Source organism: Parasteatoda tepidariorum, chromosome 3 (genome assembly GCF_982258835.1).
Source record: "Parasteatoda tepidariorum strain Cologne lab strain chromosome 3, Ptep-v5.0, whole genome shotgun sequence".
NCBI lineage: Eukaryota > Metazoa > Arthropoda > Arachnida > Araneae > Theridiidae > Parasteatoda > Parasteatoda tepidariorum.
The window spans coordinates 93,196,181-93,215,885 of record NC_141757.1 but is presented as its reverse complement, the minus strand read 5'-3'; the positions used below and the strand labels follow the sequence as shown (position 1 = coordinate 93,215,885).

The following is a 19,705-nucleotide window of genomic DNA, read 5'->3' as shown; positions in this document are numbered from 1 at the left end:
GCTGTCTTAAAAATATTTTGACAGATAAAATATAAAATAATATTAACTACATTTAGGTATCATGACAAGGTTATTATTCATGTTTGTGAAAGTCCTTTTTCTCTTTTAAATTATTTTTCAACATTTTTTTTTCTTCCAGTAGCATATATTTTTTAAACAAATCTTGCATTCTTTCGTATCTCTGATTTCAAATTTGCAGTCGATTTTTCTCTCCATGCTACAGTTTTTTTTCTTCTTTTTTTTTAAATGACATTTTCAGTCTTTATTTTTGTCGAAATGTACACTAGTTTAAAAACGTTATATATAAAACGAAGTCGTACAAATGTACTGACCAACTCCTAGAGAAGTTGAGACGCATCATCAGGATTAAAAATGCAAAGGAACCTATGCTCGAAAATGTTATTGTTCGCCGCTAAGGGAGCTTCCAAATTATAAAATAAACTCTTTTCGCGTGCTTCTGAGCAGCTCCAAATAGGGAAAGCGCCCCTAGCCTAATTTAATCCTGATAATGTGCCCAAGTTCCTTTAGATGTTTATCAGAAAATTTATATAACTCCCCGTTACATACAATGTTTTTAAACTTGTACATTTCGACAAAAAATAGACTAAAAAGTCATTTAAAAATAAAATATTCATTCATAAAAATCATAGTCATTTAAAAATAAAAAAAACCTGCAGATTTAGGCCCAAAACAGATTCCAGATTTGAAATCCCCACAAGATCAACTATTCGTACAAATGCTTAAAAAAAAAAAAATGTTCCTTAGTGCAATATGAGGTGCAATCGTGCTGCCCATGTCTTAAAAAATTATTTTTCAAATTCTAAGAGATTCAAAATGTGTAAATGACGATTTACATTTAAGTTATTCTTCAAATAACATTTCAAACGGCGTAAAAAAAAAATTTTTTTTTTCTTCTTCTTTTAAACGTTCTGCCTTCACAATAACTATTGAACAGACACTAACAAGCTATATTTATATTAAAAGTACAGTACATATAACAGCCTGGATAACATCAAAATTTGGTCATATAAATACGAAAGTACTTTATTGTGTTCAATATAAAAAGGAAGAAAAAACCGTTGACTAAGTAATAGTCTCTAGAAGATTCAATAATTTCTTTCAAGAGTAAAGATAGATAAAATAAAGGAGTACGGCAGAAAGGGTAAAAACGCCTCACAAACACGGAGTCTCAAAGCACTTAATTCAATTAAGATCCACCATAAAAAAAGACCCTCCGCAAAGTGTGATACACGATCGCAAAGACTGCCACTTCATTTAGGCATGCCCTCCAGAAGTGAGAGCAAGTCAAACGAGATTGCTCAATTTTACGACACAAATCGTTAATAAAACACTATAAAAAGGGTCAAGTGAATGATTCTGTTGGCAGAACAATGGAACACGCCTTCCGTATGTCTCCTCCCCGAAACTGACCCACCTCAACGCTGGATTTAATTGACCGAGGAGAAAAATCGAAGCGTTTTCTTTGAACAGAACACATTAAATCACATGAAGATAACGCTTTGTTTCGTGGTTTCACTTTTTATTTTTCTTAACCATTAGGTTTTTATTCGATTAGCTAAATGGAATAATGCTTTAAACAGAACAGCATTTTACTTATTTAATAAATAAATGCGACAATACATTCATTATTTTCTTTTGACAATACATTTCACATTTAAAAAATTTTTTTAACTGTTAAGACGTGTTAAGAAAAATAATAATTTCTATAGCAGTAGTCTGAAATACCCATTTTCGTCTTTATTTTTTACAAAAAATATTTAATTAATATTTTATTTTATTTTTTTCGTTTTAAGAGACAGACATATATGTCACGCAACACACCGTCAATAAGCCATGCAATTAAGTATTTAAAAAAAAAAAGTGGAGAGGACGAAACGGGTAATTTATGAATTCACAGTCTGAGTTTTTAAAAACCGGTTTCAAAGAAAATTATCAGCTTAAAAAATAAAAATACTTTCTAAAACTACTAATGATATGGGAGAAGATTAGACGCGCTGATTGCATAACCAATTAATAAATTCAGTTTTATGCCAAGTTTTACATATTTCCCTTTCATCGGTATTCTCGATTTCATCTGAGAAATTAACTTATTTTCATTATTTTAATTCAAATGTTAAGATGAAAGACCCTTACAACAGTTCGAGGTGATTAGAGAACACCTTGTTTCAACTAAATTTAAATGACTTAACATTTGGGTGTGTTGATGATCACTAAAATCAGATCAATAAAATGTTCTTTATAAATTAAAGAGAAATAGAAGTTTTAATCCAACGTAATTTATGTGTTTAAGGCATTGAGCTGTCATTGTTATACATTGTGGTCCTACTACGAGTGGTGACTTTAAGCCCACCCAGCTGCTTACCAATGAGTGCGTACCAGCTTCTCTAAGTTATAACAGTCGGTGCGCAATGCTGAACACATTCTCTCCAACTCCACAACTTTTTGCCTTCGTCCATGAAATTGTGGTGCTTAAATCTACAAGACCCCCTAGAACACAACAGACTATTCCCCGAATATTGGCTGATACTTTTTTAAAGCTTGCTTTCACCAGCTTAATATGACGAAATTCCACTATTACAGAGAATTGTCGCGAATTGGAGAAGCTTGCTAACTCCTGGCAGAAGAGCATCATTGACCATAAAGCCTACCTTAAAATTCAATCGAACAGTCTCAATCGCTGAAAAGTAATCGATACAGTCCAAACATGATGTGCAAAGAATAATACATATATAATAAGATGTGCAAATTTGCTTCAACATAAAAAGTTCTATTAAATGGAACTACCATTCAAGATGAACCATAGTATTGAGTAACAAAGCTAAAGAAGAACAATAATATGGTTCAACTTAAAACCATCTTAAGGTTGCAGCAAATTTGAATTTTATTATAGTTAAATCCTTTAACGCATATTGAACACTGGTGTCCCTTTTATATATTTTTTCCGAATCTCTAATAACAAGCAGAAATATATTTTGGATTTTTTAGTTGTTAAAAAAAAAAAAAAAAAAAAAAAAAAGTCTAAAGTTGCAAATTATATTTTGTGCTAAAATATAAAATTCAAAAAAAGTAGCTTGAAAAAAAAATTTTTTTTTTTCCTTTCATATTGTGGCGTAACTACCTGGCATTTGTAAACATCAATTCACTAGTATATAAGACATGCTAACTTGATTCAATCTTGATGTACCTTTTGATAGATGAAGGTTGGCATTGTCTAATGGTCTTTCCCCACAATATTCAAAAATTTATCAATAATAGTTGATTCAGTAAATTAAAGAAATTTTAATAATGAATAAATAACTGTTTTTTTTTAGATCTAAATTACAGCAAATGTGAAAAAATTATTGTTTGGAAATGAGCCGTTCAAAAGATTTCACCTTAAAAGCAACAAAAAAAAAAAAAAAAACCGATGTTTCATACTGTATTTTATACCATAAATTATTAAAATGTTAGATATAATATTTCGACATTAAATTAATACAAAAATAAAGGAAAAAGTATGAAAAAAATTTTTAATAAAAATTCTGCGTTAAAGACTCGCTACAAAATTTCTAACCACGCACAAGCACATCACCAAAATGATGTGTTGGTTTCAGCTCAACCCAAACATCAGTATTTAAAAAAAGCAATTTTATAAAAATGGAGAAGAGAAAAATCTTTAGTTGGAAAAAATATATATATACACAAAGAAACATTTAAAGTATCCAGCACTTCTTTTGTTAGTATAAAAGGTGGGTGGGCGGAAACGAGACAGTAACTTTTAAAGCTTTTCTTCATTTAAATGAGCTAGCAGAAGAACACTGACCGAAAAGATAGTGCATATGTTTTTTGAACTTGGACCCATTATCCCTTCTGTAGCATCGCCTTTTGTTAACTCTTAAGTACAAAAGCTGCCATTGTAACAAATCTGTTTCTTTGTGGCGCACTGAACTCACAGTGATAGACAGACAATTTGTTCAGGAACGTGGGTTTCACTAATTAACAGTATCCCTTTTAGACATTCTATAGGCTGCAGATATTCCGGCGGAAGTTTTTTTTTTTTTTTTTTCCTCTCAAAATGGATTTTACGAATGATGACGCTTTTTTTCTCTTTTTTTTGGCATCGTTACCAGATGATGATACGGATTACACTTAAGTTTATCTTTCAAGAAATTCTTATATGTAGAAAAATGGTCAACGATTATTACAAAACGGGAGTTCCTGGAATAGACACTAACCTGGGTCCGAAAGTCTTGAAATGTGGAACACCAAAATTTTTGAATAATAAAAACTTGAACATTAATTATTTTTTCTAATAATTAACCTTATTTATATAAAACTGAAGTAAAAAAAATGTAGCTTTAAGCTAATATATAGACCATATATAATATTATTTACTTGGTTTTACTTAACCCCTTATTCTGTCGGATTTTTTTTCCTTCGAATTTCCGATCCAAAAAAAGCGTTTTTATATTGCTGAAAATTAATATATGTTCTATCCTAAATTAATATGTGTTCCATCCTATTTTCGTCAGCAAGCAGTTTTTTACTTGACCTATAGGTGGTGAAATATGTGATGCCCGTTCACTGATTTCCAGTTTTTCGTGAAACGCACTAAGTTTTATCTTAAAAAAAAAAACACTGCGATAACATATTTATTAACTCCATTGCTTAAAGGTGTTAAAGATAAATATCTGTATGAAATAATTAATACTAATAATTAATTAATGAAAATTAATTTCAATACAATGAATAGTTTCATATTTCTACTTCAAAACAAATCTTTAAGTCAGGAAGTCTATCTAGCTATAGATTTTGGGTACCAGTAAAATAAAGTTGGAGATTCTTGTTCAGGCGATTCACCTTTCATTGTACAAAAGTTGATAAAGTCATTTAATTATTTAGTTATTTAATTTACTCAGTCATTTCCATTTCTTTTCCGAAAAACTGTCTTTTATTTCTCCAATAATTGAATTTTTGAGAAACAAAGAAAACAATAATAATAATAATTTAACGTTTTTAAAATTGTTAGTAGAAAAAGGATATCAAAATTTTCCCGTATTTAATCAGTTGCGAGATAAAAACGTAAACACAAATGCCACTCAATCAGTATTTAATGTTTGAAATTTCACTGACATAAATTTTTAAAACTTAAGTTCAGAAGAAAACAAAATATTTCTACTGTACTTTCAGGTATTAATTATCTTATACACTTTCCACTACATTTTTCTTTTTTCAAATTTTTTTTCTTCCGCCTTATTTTTACTTTAAAAATTAATTTGCTTAAGGAAGGGGTATATTCGAAGTATATGTAACAGCAGTATGCATTAAAATGGACGTTTTAACCTAAAATAAAAAGTTGTTACCGATTTAGTATTGGTTTCTGAATGTTAAAATACATAATAACTAGCTGTATGCTTTACGCTACAATAGCTGCCAACATTTTAAAATAAAAATTAGGGAGATTCTTAAGTTAAAAAAAATATTTAAAATAATATGGGAATATTTTTTTTCTTCAAAACACATTTTAGTAAGTTGTCTGTTTATATCTGTAAGGTTTTTCGCATCAATCCCTTTTAATGTAAAAAAAAATATTTTCCAAAACATACTTTATTTTTAAAGTTAATGCGTACATATAATTCTCTGACTGATACACCTTTCAAACATAAATTAGGATTAATAATTAAAGTAACATTTCAGTAAGTTTAAGAAGATAAACTTTAGAATATCAATCATATTGTTTGTTAGATTGCACTTCCTAACATGCTTTAAACTCGAAAATTTAAGTGCTTTCAAAATGACACAAAGGAAATAGTCTTCATATACACATTTGAACTATCATTTGGCAAATTTTGAACATTAAAAGATTACAATTTAATCACATCGCCTTAATCCTTTTTAACGAATCAAATTCATGCAATATTTATTTCATTCAATATGCATTTCATTTATTCATAAAATATTTTTTTACTACTATATTTATTTCATTTCATTTTCATTAATAATTTTTAACATGCAATGGTGACAAAAGCGTGTCTATATTATTTTTATATTTTCATTGGTTACTTTTAAAAATATTCTCTCTGCTTTTCGTAAAAATTAAATTAAGTTCAAAACATGAATTAAAATTTTAGTTTAAATTATCCTAACTTGTACTTTCCATCCATTTTGAACAGGTTTTGAACACATAGACAAATTAGGTAGTTCAAAATCAACGGAGAATGATATCCGTATTTGGACAAAACTGACGTTATCACAATAGTAATAAATCCAGTTGAATTGAAATCTCTCAAAAAACGCAATAAATGAAAGAGATAGGAAAGAAAATTTAAATCATTTTAATTATTTTAACCTCTTGCACTAATGTCTATTTTGAACAGTGTCTTTGCAAACAGTTAGTTACACATTAGGTAGTTCAAGATTAATGGAAAATGATATCCATATTTTTACAAAACTGTCGTCGCAATACTTGTAATAAATCCGGTTAATTTGAAATCTATCAAAACATATAATAAATGAAAGAGAGCGTGAAGAAAATTTAAATCATTTTAATAATTTTAACCCATTGCATTTTACGTCTATTATGAACTTTCTTTGCATACATAGATACATTAGGTTGTTCAGAATCAGTGGGAAATGATAACCGTATTTTTCGTTGTCGTAATATTTGTAATAAATCCAGTTGAATTGAAATCTCTGTCAAAACATACAATAAATGAAGAAGAATGGGTGAAAAAACTGCACCCAACCGGACTTTCACCAGACAAACAAAATATGAAAGCACTCCCCGGCACAATAAAGCAACACCATGAGAGCCTCTCTCTCTTGTTCAAAAAGGCTCGTTTTTCGTGTTCAACCATGAAAGACTAGAAATATTGCGATCAATACACCCACACGTGCCTGCAAGTTCCGCAAAAAGATATAGAGGGGAGATGATGATGAGGGTAAAATGGGGAGGCTATTTAGAGAAAGAGGAGAGTGATTACCAATAAAATTGGATGTGGAGCTGCTTCATCATTAGAAAGGTTCGTAAAGTCACTTCGAGACGGTTTGTTACTGAAGTATGCGGGTATAAAAGGTTGGGAATGTTAAACCTGTAGTGATCATCAAAGCAATCGCGTTTCCCAGCAGGCACGTTTAACTATCAATTAGGCGGTCGAAGGGTTGTTTTCCAACTCGGCTTTATTAAAATCGAGATAACTTCGCTTCGTGAAATAAAGGGAGGCTTGATTTCTATCTTTTATTTAAAAATGAGAAAATTCTGTACAACTTTTTAAATTATTTTTTATTTTATAACTTTCTTTGGTAAGTTGCAAATGGTGCTCGGCGTTATCGGAATTTTAAGATTGCGGTATATCGTCAGGAATTATCAATATTATATGATATATTGCAAAAAATTTCACCGAACTATAATTTTAAAATTTGTCAATACCTCAATTTTCCAAATGAAGTTGTTTATCATTTAGATAACGAAATTATATATTAAATTAATGTAAAGATATCCATAGATGTTTTTTGAAACATCAATTCATGGCAACAATCACAACCATGTCGTTTTCAATAATTATGGCTATTGATGATACCTGCGACATAACAATATTCGGTATTAATAGTGGTTGATAACAACACCAAACCTATGAAAGAAATGCATGTAACGTTTTACTATTAATTAAAATCGTAACAAATCCTCTATTGCTATATACAACTGACTAATGTCCATAACTACGTGTACTTAGGATACAAAATTTAAAATATATGTTTTATACATTGCACGAATATTATTACAAAGTAATTCACGTGATTAATCCTCATAAATTAATTTATCCTATGTTATGTTATAAATGTTTTTCAATTAAATGAAAAACACAAAAAAAATTCGTAAATTTAAGTACAGAATGTGAACAGTTTGATTAAAAACAATACAGTAAATTCTTTATAATTGTTTGTTGTTAATAAGTCGACTAAATAACTTAAATGTATGTAACATTTTACTATTAATTATAATTGGAAAAATCGTTACAAATCCTCTATTGCTATAAACAGCTGACTAATGTCTACAACTCCGTTTATTTAGGATACAAAGTAAAAATAACGTTTTAAGTATTGTATGAACATTATTACAATGTAACTCACGCGATGAATTCGATTAATTCACACAAAAGAAATAAATCAAACATTTCACTAGCCATTAAAATTGGAAAAATTATAATAAATCTTCTATAGGACAGATGTCCAAAACGCCGCTAACTTTGAAGACAAAGCAGGGATCTGTTTAGAAGAAATTTGGGTCCGTTAACGGACCCTTCACAAAATATCTTTTTATAAAAACGGACCCTTCACAAAATATTTTCAATTAAAAAACGGACCCTTCACAAAATGATTTTTCTTTTAATTGGACCCTTCACAAATTTGTTTACCTTCATTATTATTTTGTTAATCGAATAAACCCTTTCCAGAGCAGAAAATAAGAAAGATGGATGTAAACGAATTAAATTTTGTCTTCGGCAGACGATTCTTCCATTATTCGTCCGAAATTAATATTCTGCGTTCAGCAATATAGGTTAAATACCAAATATTTGTATGTTACATCTCCAATTAAGAAGGAGCAATTGTTGGTTATTTTTTAAAATTTAATTTTTTTAATTTTAATTTTACAGTATTGAGCATAATCTTGTATGTCTTTACAATTTAAAAACTCCTTGAAAAAGTTTTTCTTTTTGCAATAACGGACCCTATTTGCACAAATTCATAAAAGCGGACCCTGTTTGAAAGAATGTGAGTAATTTTTTCACAATTTCACGAAATACGGACCCTTCACAAAATGTCTGGACAGACCCCTGGCTATATAAAACAGATGTCCAAAACGCCGCTAACTTTGAAGACAAAGTAAAAACATGTGTCTTATAGATTGCATAAACATTACTACAACGTAACTCACGCGATGAATTTTTTACTGCAACTAACTTATTTACGACATACATGGCTGAAATAGTTACACGAGGCACCGTATGAAACATTAATGATTAAGAGGGGATTTTTAATGAGGAATGAGTTCATGGAACTTTTTTGTAGCAACAATAGGAAGAGTGATAATATGGAGTCTCATCACTTCTAGTTGTTATGAAGGCGGAAACAACGTTCATAAAATAGTGAAGATGCATATTAGATTCTTGTCTTTATATAAGCTGCCAGACAAGCAGACAGAAAGGCAGTGGAAATTCATTTCTACTTAAATTGGGCGTCGACTTGCCCCACTAAAGAAACATCTATGAGCGGTCATTGACTGTGAGCTTTTTAACCTCGTTGAAAGAGAGAAGAGTGCCTCAGCTGTTTGTAATAATTTAAGAACAATTGAATAATATTTTAATTTTTGTTTTTTATTTATAAGAGGTTAAAGAAGTTAATCGTGAGAGTGTAATAAAGTTCGCGGAAGGAATAATACGTTTTACGATTATTAATATTTCGCTTTATGAGGATTTTAAGTTTCAGAGAAGCGTATCATAAAATTTAATTTGACATAATTAACAAAGAAGCATATTATAAAAATTAATCCGGCGTAAAAATCACATTTTCCTGTAGCTCACCCTAAAAAAAAGTTACACCTCTAAATAAATGAGGCAAAAAAAAAAAAGATCATCATAAAAAAAAAATTACATTTACATTTAAAAAAACTTTTTGATTAGCACTTTTAAATATGTATCCAGTCGTCAGCATTTACAGATACTGCATAGGCTATTCAGATATTAAACGAGTCAAATTTGATAACCTAACAGCTTTAAATCTAATCCAAATAACAGGAAGCTAACAAGCTAAACAATAAGTTTAACTCAAATAAAAATTTAAAAAAAAGACTCAAGATCCGCACAATAGCAAGATGCTTCTTTTCAACTTAGAACTTAACCAACGAAGGACGAGTTTTTTAAATCACTTATATTAAATTTTCAGAAATAAACTGACAATTACAATTTTCTTTACTCAGTTCGTACAGAAACTTCTCAGCTTCTTTACTCAGTTCGAACATTTCAATTTGTATATTTTTGAAGCGAATAAAGTTTTTAATCAAGTAAAAACTTACCGCTTCAATTTCTAGGGATTATTTATTTACAATATGATATTATTTAAACTCTTCACTCAGCTATTTACAAATGTACTTCATTAAAACAATTATGAATAACACATTAACAGAGTATGCTCATCATAGCACATATAACGTTCACGCTAACGAAATGGACAATTCAAAACCTTAACTATAAACAGACATAGCAAGATATTAACAATTGTAATTTATTCAAACAATTATGGATATCATACTAAAAAAGAATTCATAGATTATATGAACGGAATAAATTATAATAAAAGCATTAACTACAATAAAAGCTAAGCACTTTCTAATGCTAATACTCTAAACATTGTTAGGCTATTAACAATTGTATTGAATTCAAAATAATTATTAATACTATTCAAAAAGAACACATTAATAAAGTTAATTGAATAAAAGATAAGGACTGGTAATTATTATCAAAGTTAAATATCATCTTATGATAAAACTATTTTCGACTATCCTTAAAATAGCAACTCATTATTCTAAACATCAAATAAATCATCATTTTACATTGTTCATTTCACGTAAGTTTAGCAATTGCATTACAGACTTAGTTTAGCAAAGCCCTAAGTTCTAAAAAGAAAATAGCTCATAAATTAAACTAATTTCAGCAAATTAACCAACATATATTTTCAAATTTAAGTGTTACAAATGAATCTTATAGTTATAAGAAATAATTTAATTTGTTAACGCAATATTAATGCACGATTATGTTGAATCAATTACTGCCTCAAGATTAATTAATTCATTCTTTATGTATTCGCGGCATGTAATTTGAATTATGAAGACTTCAACGCTTTTTATTATATTTTAAACAAACATTAATAAACGATAATAAAAACAGTTATATTTCTGAGATAAAAGAAAATAATGCTCATTTCATTTATTTATTTAAAAAAAAGTAGAGGCATTGATTTTTGCAACTTCAAACAGTGCACATTCTTTATCCTAAAAAGTCTTTTTACACTTAAAATTTTATTGTTCTTATTTTGACGAAATTTAAAATAGTACGTTTTGTCAAGCTGAGAAGGAAGAAAAATCAGCTTAAAATTTAAACTGTTACACACAAAATTGTATGCTTCCAAATTCCAAATCATTGAAAAATTAAAAAAAATTAGGTCTTAATTGTAATTCTCATAATTTCTGGTGAGATTCTGTGTATACCATCTCATAATGAAAAGTCATAAAAATGTATGTATATTTGAATTTTGCAGAATTTTGAAAAATTAAACTATGTTTCCGCCATTTTACTGTAAAAACCCGAAGTCTGGTAAATCCTAAGTTTTACCAAAGTAGCTTGGTCCGAAGCACACTTTGATATGTTTCTATTTCGAACATTTAATTTACCGAGCCTTTGCGGTAAAACCTAGGAGTTACCAGCACCTTCCGGTAAAAGCTCGAAACGAGGGATTACTCAGGATAGGATTTTCCATTCGCAGATATATTATATTGAGTACTGTTTCGTTAAAGGGGACTACAAAAAGATAGCCAAATCAAGGTGAATGAATTCGTGACCACAATGGCAAACCTTCACTTCAACGGTCAGTATTAGGAATACCGGGAGCAATGGCACCTAACATTAAAAAAATGAGTGTTGAGCTGTTGGGTATACTGGACAGTGGCACTTAACTTTACCTGCCAGTGGCACTTAACTTTAAAAAAAATTAAAATTTTAAAAAAGGCAGGCAAATGTACACCGGGTAGTGGCATTCAACCTTTAAAAGGAAGAAGGAAAAAAAACATTAGTGTAGGGCAGTGTTTCCCAAAGTGTGGTAAGCGTACCCCCAGTGGTACGGGAACAGTTTAGCTGGGGTACACGTTCTTATTCGAAATATCTTGCAACTAACGAAAATTTCGAAAATTTTTATTTAAAAACTAAGCTAGCCATGAAAATTTACGATAACGTATTTTTCTATTAGCTATTTTTTGCAGAGTTAACAGTTAATAATTAGTGGTGTCAAAAGCCAGTTATGACTTTTAACTTTAGTGCAATTTTTTTATAGTAAAAAATACATTAATTTTTTTATTAGTGGCACACAGCGTTATGATAAATTTAGAAAGGGTACACAAAAGTCATAAGTTTGAGAAACACTGGTGTAGAGTATGGGGTATTCGGGCAGAAACACTTAATTTTAAAAAAGTATCAGTATAGAGTATACTGGGCTGTGGTACTTAATCTTATAAAAAACATGAGCGTAGGGTATACCGGGCAGTAAAACTTAACTGTAAGAAAACATTAGAGTAGGATAAACCGGGCAACGACACTCACATCCTTTGATTAATCAGATTATACGAAATAATAAACCGCGATTATAATATTTTGATGATTATGTTAGGTGTTTGATTTGGCGAAAAAATTTAATCGCGGCTTACTGTCCCCCAGAAGAGTACCATTTATTGTATACAGTTTGTTTTAAAAAGGTTAAAACAAAATTTAATTTTTTTAATTGAAAATATAAATAGTAGATGTGGTCAAAATAAGGTAAGGCCTCGTTTCGGGATTTTAACGGAATGCGTTGATAACTCTTATAGGTTTTAACGCAAATGCTTGGTATTTAGTCCGAAATGTAATCATATTAAAGCATACTTCTGACTTTTATTAAGCCACTTCGGTAAATCTCAAGTTTCACCGGCAAAAGCAAGATTTACCAGACTTAAGACTTTTACAGCAACATATCCAAGGATATGTGAATCCGAAGTCTCACAGAGAGGGACTTGTTCTTAGGATAATTTGTAGTTATTATTCGCAGGGCAAACAATAGCATGATTGACAAGGCAGAAACCATGATTTTTTTAAACAGGATTTTTATATAATTAAATCAAATTTTCTTTTTATTTAAATTAGATGTTTGATGTTTACATAAACTTATCAAAGCTGAGATAAAATATATTAATAATGCTTAATACTATTTAAAAACAAAATTGTAACTAAAGTAATTCATGTTTCTAAATGTAAAGCACTCCATGTTTAAAATAATTTCTCACAGGCGTTGATCAAAATAATGGAAACACGTCTATACTAACTTAACGTAAACAATTTTTCTTTAATCACCAAATGTTTTTAAAGATTTAATCATGGCAAAACTGTTGATCATGGCAAAGTGTAATTATTTTTCTTTTGTATTTTTTAATTTAAGTGTCATTTGCTAAAAAAATAACTAATTATAACAAAAGTGTAACACATAAGTAGTTAACACTTTCTCACTGTGTTGAAAATACAGGGGTCTGTTTAGAAGTCACGAAATATATTTTCATAAAAACGGACCCTTCACAAAATATTTTTACTTAAAAACGGACCCTTCACAAAATGATTTTTCTTTAAATCGGACCCTTCACAAATTTGTTTATCTTCATTATAGTTTTGTTAATTGAATAAACCCTTTATAGGGCAGAAAATAAGAAAGATGGATATAAACGAATAAGGTTTTGTCTTCGGCAGACGATTCTTCCATTATTCGTCCGAAATGAATATTTTGCGTATAGGCTAAATACCAAATATTTGTATGCTGCATCTCTAAATTAGAAGCAGCAATTGCTGTTTATTTCTGAAAATTTAATTTTTTTTAATTATAATTTTACAGTGCTGAGCATAATCTTGTATCTATTTCCAATTTAAAAACTCCTTGAAAAAGTTTTTTGCAATAACCGGACCCTATTTGCACAAATTCATAAAAGCAGGGCCCAGTAATGTGAGTAATTTTTTCACAATTTCACAAAAACCGGACCTTTCACAAAATGCCTGGACAGACCCCTGAAACAGAGTTCTCAAAGAATAATACACATAAGTTAAATAAATATTCGAAATTTTCTTATTTTGGGATTTTTTTAATTTCCTTTTACTTATTTTTTTATGTAGTAATCTTTGACATTGTCTAAAGGCTATTATACTTTGACATTGTCTGCATGATAGTTTTATAGATATTTTTTTCAATAAGAATTAATAAAATAAAAAATCTGGGACCTTCATTTGAATTTAATACAGAAAATTGAATCTCTAGTTCTAATGTATGAAAATCGCATACTATGTAACATTAATAAGCCAAAGCTTTCGCAACACCTCGTAACTTTTCTAAACAACAACAAAAAAAAGTAATAACACAGGAGAGCAATTGAATAAACAAACGATTAATAAGAAAAACTTTCTAGCGCAGGCGAACGATTAATCGTTAGAATGCATGATTGGCGTGAAGCATGCATAAATTCAAAATCTCTGACATGCTGCAATCGAGGAGAGTAGTTCCTCGGGGCATCCTTACCTTCCCACGCCGTTATCCACTTTCGACTGACCTAATTCATGGATTTTATTTCTTTCGTTATTTGGTGTTTATTTTCCTTATGGTCTCACTATGAAATGCCCCTCCCCCAACCGCAGGAAATAATACTCGTTTCAATTCCCCCCCTCCCTAATACAACACTTGTCCCGCCCAGTTAACACAGTCTAGGGGCCCATAAAGGTAGCATCCGTATTGTGTAATTGTGAGTGTGTGAATGGAACAAGAAGAAGAAAAAAAAGCATAAGTAGTACTACTGAAATAATTATGGACGGTTGAGATAATGGTTTTTCGGGTTGCAATGAAATAAAGAAAAAGTATATAAATAAGTAAAGGTGTTATTAGTAACCCTTTTATTTCAAGCGAAAACCTTGAAAAAGTCAGGGAATCTTTGACTTTTTTTTTCTTTATTAAACCGACGACAATGGGTCTCGAAACGCGATTTATCCAACACAATCGTTCTAAAAACAAGTACTGGCTTACTAAAATAATAATAAAAATAATTAAATAAAAACTAAGAATAAAATATCTGAGTTGAACGCCCTCCACGCGCCACGCGTGTTCCAATTCCTCACCTGAAATCTGAACTATCAGTTTACAGGGTAGTAGAAACCAACCAGCACGGCAGCGTGCGCTGCAGATTATCACAGTATTTTCAGATTAATTTCGACGCTCGGAATGATAACTTCAATATTACTATCATCAATCAATTATTTCATTCATATTTATCTATTATTATTTGAACATTATCATCTACAAGCTCAGCAAATTTAGGTTTTTGTTTTACGAAGAAAGCTGCAGATTGATTGGGTAAATCCAAGCAGCTTGGGAACAGTTTGATATCCAACCCACACCTAAATTATAGGGTGAAAATGTACATTCATAAATCTAAAAAATAAAGAGAAGACTCTTAAAAGAACTCCTGTCTTAAACAATAAACTATCGAAGAATAACTCGTAAAATATTTTATTTAAGCAAAAAAATAGGGTTGAATAACTTTAAATACCGTATATCTCGGTGTATAAGTCGTTTCGTTTTTATAAATCGACCCCCTATATTTGAAATCGAGATGAAGCCGATTTTCTCAGCATATCCATTGCAGAGTGGGATCCGTATGACAATGCTGCTATAACGTTAATGAATCCGGCTAAAATGATCTGAACACGTTAAATTTGTATCTTTATGGTACGTTTTAAAAAATTTTCATTGTGTTACAGTTTTTAAAATACTCTAGAATAAATTATCATAATTTTTTTTAAATCTTAATTTTTTTCCTTAATGTAATTTAAATTATTGTTTCTAAAATAAATACTTTTTTGTAAAAGAATTATGAGAGAAAATGCAAAATTGCATAAAACATAATAAAAATATTTTTTGGAAAGGGTAATTTGTAAAGGTAAATTGATACATAGTCTCTCATTGCCATATCTATCTCATAGTTTTATGATAACATCGATATTTCACGATCAACGAATGTCCGACTTTATTACCGATATATTAATCGACCCGCTGTGTTTCGTAAAATTTTGGGGGTTTGAACAGTCAACTTATACACCGGTATATACTGTAATTCATTTTCTATTAAAGAATTTCTATCAATTAGAACAAAATATCAAATCGTGGGAATGGCTCAGCAAATGAAATAAACAAGGTGACATATTTAAAACACTCTAATATCTCCTCACAATACTGACTTCAACTTTCAGTTTAATCCTTTCCAATATTTATCAGCGTTTTTGATAAAAGTACAAGGACCGAAAAAGATAAGCACTGTCGTGAATATGATAATTTTGACACGAAGCTATCGAAAAGAGAAATTTTTTTTTAACTTACCTGCTGATAGAGGCATCGAAGCTAAATACCGACTGTGATAAGCAGCTGATAATGTTGAAGCATCCGATCCAGGAGGTCGGCATATATCACCATAAGGTGGCCTCAGTTGTTGAGAATTCGGATGACCAGAGGCCGAGCCATCCAGGGAAGCATAACCACTGGAGAGTAATCTTGCGTGGTCTACCGACAGATCATGCCTGCCGTCCATTCTTCCAACTGGATAAAAAGTTTTGTAGAAAACCAGTAAAAGGTTTACAATTTGCAGGTGGTTATATCCTGTTGGTAAAGTGGAAGCTTGGCGGACCTAGATTTAGGGACCCATCACCATCTTAGGGTGGGCCCTCGCCCTGAGTAAATGCGTCTGGGTGAAATGGAATCATTCTTGGTATTTCATATATGAGTTATTGCAATAGGTCCGTAGTCAATATGTGAGAGGATCAGTTGTTGAGTTTTTCACATTAAAATCTATTTTAACCGATTCTTCGAACAGGTTTTAATATTCTGGATTCCACAATCGTTCAGGCAATCATAACAGGATGACTCTGCAAAGGAAGAAAAATATATTTGTAAAAATTAAAAAAAATCCACGGAAAATACAGCAGTGAACTTAAAACCAGAGATAAAGCTTGTTAATTGAGACGAATTTATAACACATATAATACTCTTATAACATATTAACTACGCACATTTAACACACTAGAATTAATGATTGAATATTAAAACAAAAAAAAAACCACAATTATACAACTTAATACCTCATTTTCATTTTTCTGCGCAATTTTTAAATTTGATAGGTTTCAACAATCATTTATTAATAAACTAAATTAAATTTAATTTTTTATACATTTTTTTTTTCTTTCACGATTTTAGAACGAGGGAAGAACGCGAGCTATCGATTTTCAAAGCGATTATCTTTAATAACGAGTATAACAAAAATTTACGAAAAATACCCCTCGTAACTACAGAGTACCCACTGTTGGCTTAGTAGTTAAGAGGACGCATCATGGCGGGAGAAAATTTTGGCCGCAAATTCAGTATCCACTGTTGGCTTAGTGGTTAAAAGGACGCATCACCGCGGGAGAAAATTTCGGCCGCAAATTCTCTTTCACCTCCATAACTAATTTAAAATTTAAAGTAAAGAAAAAGTGAGTTCAAACAAACGTAGAGTAATCCATGAAGTTTCAATTGCTGATAACAAAAATATCAAAAGGCGAACACATAATTGGAAGAGAACTTCTCCATTGTGTAATCCTAAGTTATCTTCTCATATTTTATTATCATTTCGATATTTTAAAAATTTCTTTTCAGTAATTGAAACTTCATGGATTACTCTACGTTTGTCTGAACTCACTTTTTCTACACTTTAAATTAGTTATGGAGGTGAAAGAGAATTGCGACAAAACGTTTCTCCCGTGGTATAGCGTCCTCTTAAGGCACTGAACTGCCAGAACGAAGAGCTGGGGTTCTATCAGCAGTGGCCATTGCATCATATCGATGGGTACCAGTTTACATGAGAAATAACGGCTGCTCACAATCATGCTGTTGGCGAGCAATTGTAGAGCCTTAACCTCCCGGGCCTAAAACGGGCTGCATAGCTTGAATACTTTACTTTTTTATTATTTTTACTCTCAGTAAAATTTTAAGGAGCGAAACTCAAATCCGATGAGCCAAATGCTAGTCTAGATACGTATTGGCTAATTCTGCGTGGGATAATAATATTACACAGAATAACTTACGATTTTAGAATATTACTAACGATCATCATTCGTTCGTAATCTTTAGCTTCAGTCTCGAATCACAAACATAGTTGTGTAATATTCGACTGGCGCTTAGTTATAATAGTCAGCACAGAGAAGTTGTTAACCTATACATATGTTACCGGCAAAGTATGAAACGCCGGTATTCTATATAATGCTTTGGCATTGTTTAAAATGCCAGACGTTTTTTAGGCAAAGTATGAAATATGAGAATTATTGCATACTTTCCTTAGGCACTGTATTTAATATCTAGACATCCTATAGAATGGCAAATACTATTTTGGCAAAGATAGAAAAAAGGTCCTGATGAGGTCAAATATGTCCAAATATGTGACACTGATGTCCAAATATCTGACACCTCAGAACGAATTGCTAAGTGCAACGGACAATTTCTGAACCTAAGGCGCAAATGTAAGACACGATATTCGATAAAAATCGTAAATGTATTTCATACTTTGTCGGTATCTCATTTGGCATTCTATAGAATGCGTAAGAAATGTGTCAAATAAGATTAGTTTCATACATTGCCGACTAGTTTTAGGCTTAATGTACAATGTTGGTAGCATATATAGAACTTTGCTGGTAGCATATATAGAAAGCACATATATCTTTGATTAAAGTAATGGGTAGGTATTTAATATGCTTCATAAAAAATATAATTATCTAAACTAGATTTAAGAATTTAATAAAATTAATGAGCTAAGCCCGTTAAAGTTCCAAATAACATTCCGAAAAAGCGTCAATTTGCAGGTTTAAAACATGTACATCTTCAATCTTCTTTCTGCCAGGTCGTTAAATAAGACAATTTATAATCGGAAAATGCGTTTCGGAAATAGCTTGCGGTAGCTATGTTTTCTAAAGTTGACGGTAATAAATTAAATATCATTCATAAACCTCCTTCAAATATGCCCGAAAATATTTTTTTTTTAGTTACAAGAAGAAGAAAAATTAACTTGCAAGCAATTAGATTTAAATTCCAACTTTCGAATTCGAAATAAAAGCAGCAAATGACTTAGCAAATTTTCCGGATAAATGAAAGATATGCGTTTTATAACAACAGATGATGTAATTTTAAAAATTGTACAGTCACCGTTCCCTCCGGCTTTGTAATAAAGCAAATTTTATCAGCCAATGATAAATGTACGTGACTCAATTTCTAAGGGACCTGCCAACGTCTTTTAATGTATCACGCAATAAAAAGCCCATCACGGACGATCTGATATTAAACAAGATGTTTTGCGTGTATCATTGAGTAGGTCATCTATTCAAAGGGAAAGAGCGACAAAAAAATTTAATTAGTTGATTAAAAACTTTTGATTTCATAAAAAAATTACTAAAGTACGTTTATTGCATGGTTAAATAAAAAATAAAAGGAATAAATCCATGTTCAAGACATTTCAGAATAAATTGAAAATCAAGTCTTTTTTAGAATCAAGGCATTTTCGGAATGATTAGGCAAAATATCATTTTCATCGAAAGAAATAGTAATGAAAAAAATGATTAAAATAGAAGTGCTTTTAAAACGTCTCCTGATATTTAAGTAGATTAGTCCTCTAAGTTAGCGTACTCTACAAACTAATGACATTTCAAGCAACTGGTGCCATAAGCAGCGGAGTTATGGAATCAATTTTAAACTTTTAAAAGAATAAGAAATTCAACAAATATTTAGTGTAACGCAGTATTTTAAAATAGTTCAAAAGCTGTGCATAACTTAGCTATCTAACTTTAATCGAAAATATTAATGC

General features: G+C 30.5%; 1 protein-coding gene across 8 annotated transcripts in view; it reads right to left on the bottom strand.

Annotated features, from left to right (window-relative positions):
- LOC107444455 (uncharacterized) overlaps nt 1–19,705 on the bottom strand; it is a 219,828-nt gene that overhangs the window by 47,857 nt on the left and 152,266 nt on the right. For all 8 annotated transcript variants that reach the window (XM_087159803.1, XM_087159799.1, XM_087159802.1 and 5 more), the window contains one exon: nt 16,204–16,745. In XM_087159803.1, coding sequence (XP_087015929.1) covers nt 16,204–16,411 — 208 coding nt within the window. In that variant the 5' untranslated portion in view covers nt 16,412–16,745. The remainder of the gene's footprint in view (nt 1–16,203; nt 16,746–19,705) is intronic.